A 5,774-nucleotide genomic window follows, 5' to 3' on the forward strand; every position below is an offset into this window, starting at 1 on the left:
CTGTCTACGATGTTGTAGATTTTGTTTATTTCAAAGCAAAGTCACACAGCTGGAGATCGTTTAGTTAGAATAATCTAACTGTGTCTCGGTACAGGCCCTCACCACAGTTAGAATACGTCCCATATACTTGCAATGTAGCAAATCGGAGCGGATCCGCTCCGAAACGATTTTGAAGAATATAAAATGATTTGCACTGGGAATAACTACCAAAATAATCAAAACAAACCTTTTTGAGATTGCTTATGCCTTTTATCCCATAAAATAATCCATATAAATACGAAAATCCAATTAATTTTCTCAACGTTTTTCTCTCGATTCAAATTACTACATTCGGAACTCTCTAGATTGTTCCTAGTAAATGCACTATGCGAGTTATCGCCCGTGTTTCTTTCTGCTACATTACGAATACACGGAACGAATTCTATCGTTAAACCGGGTCCGTAGGACAATATCATTTTAACGATAGAACATTCTATCTAGAGATCGTTATATATAACTTGACCAGGTGTCATTTTACTCGTCTATTTTTACTTAGTTACAATCTCTCTACATTACTCGCTCCTGCCAGTGATGGTATCTATATGTGTTTATGCTATTTTTTCTTCTCTGCCTACTCTATACTGACAAATTATCTTTTCCTTACACATTTAAACTTCTTTTATTGCCGATTTTTCTCCATTCTTCACATGGCGTTTTTGCTATTAATAGCGACACGCGACTTTTAATACAGACGGGAGATAACTCTTAAACTTTGAACCAAATTCTTACTGAATAAAAATACATGAAAATACCCAAAAATCAAAATAAAAAACATCGGGGCGGGACATTTTGAGAGGGGCGGGCGGGAATGAGAATCTAAAGATTAATTTTATATGGCCTAACTCACTCTCTTTCTTTTGCTTGGATTTCATCATATGTCATTTCAAAAGGTTGTTTGGTGAAGCTCATGCAATGCTCGTATGCAGTCTTCAGCTCCTGGAACTGTTCTACATCCCCCGTGTTTGTGTCAGGGTGAAGCTGTGTAGAAGGAAACACACAGTAATTACAGGGATTACACAAGAGTAATATATTATTACATGTAGTACATTGATGGTTTGTACCACTTGTGTAGTAATTTACTTGATAAAAAAATATATTTCAATGCAGATAATATACAAATTATTTTTTTTTATCTTCAATTTTTTTTTTTTCATTTCTGCACTTTTTTTAACAATTTCATTTTATAAATGTTTCTTTAAAATTTTGTAAAAACATATACAAGTTAATGTAGCTCTACCTGAATACATTATTTCAGGAGGGTCAGTTGCATAGAATATCTTCTTTTTTTTGAAAGAGTTTCTTTTTTTTCTATTTTCTTCACATTTTATCTAGTGTATTAATGCTACATGTATATTTTTTTTTTCTAACTTTCAAGTATTACACTTGTTATTCACATTCCATTAAGTTTTTTAAAGTCTATCCAGTATGTTGGCTAAAGCAGTTCACTCCAACTTCAGAAATGTTACATGGAAAAAAGAGTTTAATTCTAAAATTTTACTATTTACATAGGTACCTGTTTTGATTTTTCAAAAAATGCTTCCTTAATCTGTTCTTTTGTGGAATCCTTTGGTACTCCAAGAATTTCATGGTAGGTTTTGACCTTACGAAGCCTGTAAATAAAAGTCATATATTACCCATTTATTTGTCTCTGATGCTTTTTGTCATTTTTCAGAATAATTAATAAATTACTGGAATTCTGAAGATTCTTGCAATGAAAAATTTACAATAATAAAAGTATTTGGATTCTGATAGACTGGCACACCTTGTGGAAGATGCTGAAAACTGTCTTGCACAGAAAAGCCTGGCCCTAAAGTTACAGCAGCGTAGGAGTGACATCACCCTACAATAAAACGCAGTATAAATGAGATAAGGCATTACATTAAAAGAAAAATAATTTACTAGTATTGTTAATTTTTTAGCATATTTTAGCTTGTTTCTGTTATTTTTCTGCTACAAATAGGGTACAAGGGAGGCATTTTAACTGTGGTACAGCTGTAGAACTGTACCTCTCAAAAAAAATACATTGATAGACCAGAGAGAGCTCTACAGTGTCACCCAATAAAACAATTGTATATTTATTGCACACAAAATAGTACTCTGTTTCCCTATTTATTTCTCCCTGATTTTTAAACCGCTATCTCAAAATATAATTAATTACTAATTCCTAACTTATTCTTTAAGTATTTCCACAACAAAACTTTCCTTTTCACCATTGTAAATAGCCCTCAAGGCCCTTGAGACCATCAGAAATTTTGCCTTATTACACTGTCATTTTGGGTGGCAAGATAATATTGTCCAATGCTCTTCATGCAGCTTCCAAATGTGAGAAAAGTTGACAGAGGTCAAAAGAATATTTTGAATCTGAGCTTTTAAAGAGTTGAGGTAAGAATTTGGAGAAATTAATCCAAAATCCAGCACAATTCTTTGTGTGCAGTAAATATTCGATTTTTTTCTATGGGATGGCACTGTGGCTCTCTGGTCAACCGTCATCCATCCTTTTTTTCACACCTTTGAGCTACAGTTCTGCAGCTACCTGTGGTGAGGTCTTGTCCGAGACATAGTAAGATTATTCTTACTTTTTTTATATCTAAAAGATCTTCAAGGACGAATGCATTTTAGGGTGAACAGTATTTCTTTTCTGTTAACAAGAGAATTCTGACATAGAAGCACAACAAGTTGGGCACACACCGCCAAATGGTCATTTGACTCCCTATTTGGTGGTCAATCGCCCATATCGGAGTTGGTATTTACTTGTACATACCATTTGAGACATCGTCACAAACCATGGCCAAAATGTACAATTTTTTCCCATTCTGGCCATGGTTGAATGAGAAGAGATTGTTTTGTAGATCATTAAAATATTGACCAATGTGAGTAAAGCATAGTCGGATAATGAAATTTGATGCGACCTTTCAATATCCAATCGCAGTGTACGAAATATTTCTTGTATACCATTGATCTCAATTGTTGATTTCAATTGCGATGAAAACAAAACCCATCACTCATGACTGAATATGACGTTTCAATAGCGAGGCATAAATATTTAAGATTACACTTTTTGTGACTAAGCAGCCATGGGTAGGAGAGAGCTGTATATGCGGACTCCGGACCGTGGCTTGAGACGATGCATTTGGGAGAAAAAAATAATTTTGCAGACTGTAATAAATATGCGAAGAATGTGTAAGCTTACTGATAGAAATTCAAAGGCCTGTAACTAAAATTTCCCGACTAAAATGCCATTGCGCTTTTGCGATATTTTAATATAAATTGGATTGAAATTAAAAAAGACCACCATTTGGTCAGTTAAACGATAGGGGCGATTGACCACCAAACGGGGTCAAATGACCCTGCACTGGCTGCATTCGGCAGTGTGTGTACAACCTGCATAATGTCATCATAAAATATGGAACATACTAAAGACCTGATATTTGACCTGATGAAAAAATATTTCATACAAATTATCAATTTAAACATTACATTTCATATTTCTGGGGCAGTGTTTCCATTAACGCATATTTCTGCATATTTTACACAGAAAAATTACTTTTTACCCCCAAAAACATCACCTAAAGGGTCATCATGATGCAGACAAAAAAATATGAAAACAAATTTTAAAGATCCAGTTCAATATTGATGCCTTAATAGAAGAAGATATTTAACATGTTTAATTTACATTCTGGACAACTTTCTAGGAATTAATCATTGCTTTTAGTTTAATTTCAAAGTGGCAGGGATTGAAATCGGCATTTCCAAGTCAACAATCTATAAAATTCTTTTCTATGATCTATCTAATTCTTAACAAAACCGGAAGTGCAGTTAAAAATGGCACTTCAGCATGTTCAGTCTTACATCGGCATATTTATATCAGCTTGGCTTTGTCAAAAAGGCTAATTATGGTAATAAAAAGGTGAGGAAAGTTCAAATCATTAATAAACAGTTTAGTAAAGCAGTCAACCACTTTCAGTTGTTATCTTTTGATTGAAGTATTCACGAAACCCTAATCGGCAGTATGACATGAGACCCAGCTGTTTAACACAGAGGAGACCTGGTGTAATCGGTAAAATGTGACAGTGTACCGGTAAATAAAAGAAGTATAAAACCAGAATATATTTTGACCCTCAAAAAATCTTTTTGACTCCCAAAAGTTTATATCAAAGGGTCATAATGACCCTTGGTTAAAAAATTTAGCAGAAACACTGTGGGGCAAAAATATTAATGATAGTAGCTAATACTATACTAAAATACATTTTAAGTGGATTATAATATGATTTTTATGCTATGTATTGAGGTATATTCACAAAACTTGATGACCTGATATTTTGAATGACCTGATTTTTTTTTACTTTACAGACCTGATATTTTTAAACCAATAAAATTACATCCATATTACTTTACCATCTACAATGAACCTTTGAATTATAGCGAGCGCAGCGAGGCGGCGCGAAGCGCCGCTCGCGTAGCGAGCTCAATAGACTAACGTGTACGAACGGAGGAAATTCGGGTTGAAATCTGCACATTGTTCCAAGAAATTTTTATCTGACCGCGTGAAAAAATTCTAAAATCCCAGTAATCCTTTTCGGTGCATAGCAACCAGAAGGCTAAAACAAAGCAACAACTTACTTGAAAAAAAAATTACAAACAACGTTTTTATGCAATATCCTTGCCACAAAATTATCGTTTGCGTATTAAGTCTGCAAGACTTTTTATTTGACGTCATACTTTCGTCACTTAAACGGCTCGGGTATTTCCGATTTTTTCGGAAACTTCCGAAAAGTTCGGAATCTTGATCCCGATTCCTTTGGAAATAAAATAAAGCTGTGTAAAGGTTTGGATATCCAATAACTGCGCTCGCCCCAACGGTCACACCGTAGAACATATTAATTTTTTTCTTTTTCAAACCTGTATACTGTATAGCTGAATCAAGTTTTATGCGAACAGGTGAATGTTGACATTTTTGAGTCCACTTTTTCTCACAGGAAATACGACGAGGCTACGAAACAAACCAACAAGGGATAGTTTACGGGTGCATTATTTTTTCCCGAAATCCTTCATTTCGCGTGATTAACATTTTTCTGGAAAAAATGTGATTTGGTAAAGGAAATTATCGTTTTAGATTTTTTATATTGGGTGAAATAAGATAATTATCACACCCATAATGATATACATACGGAGGCAGATCGAGGGGGGGGGTGCTTAATTTTTATTACTGTCATGACTTTTATAATATATTCGAAAGGGCATTAAGAGCATCTTTCGACCATGTTTCGACTTGATGTCAAGAAAAAAAACCTAAAATAAAAAAACATAGAACACAAAATAAAAAATATAATTTAGTAAATTAAATTTAAAGACAAATTAAGCAAGAGGCTTTTTGAAAATGACCATATTTTTTTTCCATTATCATATATTAATACCCGAATTTTTTAATGTCCACCGCTTTCGCGTAATCTCATTCGTCTGTCGGTCTGTCACAAAAACTTCAAGTTAACCTTGTCATAACTATAGAATGAGAAGAGATAGGGCTCTCATATAAACGAGAACATATTATACCTTGATAAGTCCTTTCAAATATAAGCATATGATTTTAGACCCCGTGACCTTAACCATGAAGTTTGACCTACTTTCAAAAATTTTAACATTACTTTAAATTGCTCATAACTTTGGAAAGCGAAAAGATGAAGCTTTCCTATCAAATACTGATGTATATTACCTGTGACAAGGCGTTTCTAAATACA

At 33.8% G+C, this 5,774-nt stretch overlaps 1 protein-coding gene across 1 annotated transcript; it reads right to left on the reverse strand.

The window, feature by feature from the left end:
* Positions 1 to 886: 886 nt before the first annotated feature.
* LOC134243373 (dnaJ homolog subfamily C member 4-like) lies at positions 887 to 5,034 on the reverse strand (the record flags this gene model as incomplete). Its single annotated transcript, XM_062725627.1, has 4 exons — positions 4,939 to 5,034; positions 1,802 to 1,879; positions 1,553 to 1,649; positions 887 to 1,017 (listed from the first exon to the last, which is right to left on the reverse strand). Coding segments are annotated over exons 2-4 (302 nt in total), but the record flags the coding sequence as incomplete, so codon positions are not given.
* Positions 5,035 to 5,774: the final 740 nt, after the last annotated feature.

Source organism: Saccostrea cucullata, unplaced genomic scaffold (assembly GCF_032062105.1).
Source record: "Saccostrea cucullata isolate Sc308-1 unplaced genomic scaffold, CSIRO_AGI_Scuc_v1 ctg20943, whole genome shotgun sequence".
Classification (NCBI taxonomy): domain Eukaryota; kingdom Metazoa; phylum Mollusca; class Bivalvia; order Ostreida; family Ostreidae; genus Saccostrea; species Saccostrea cuccullata.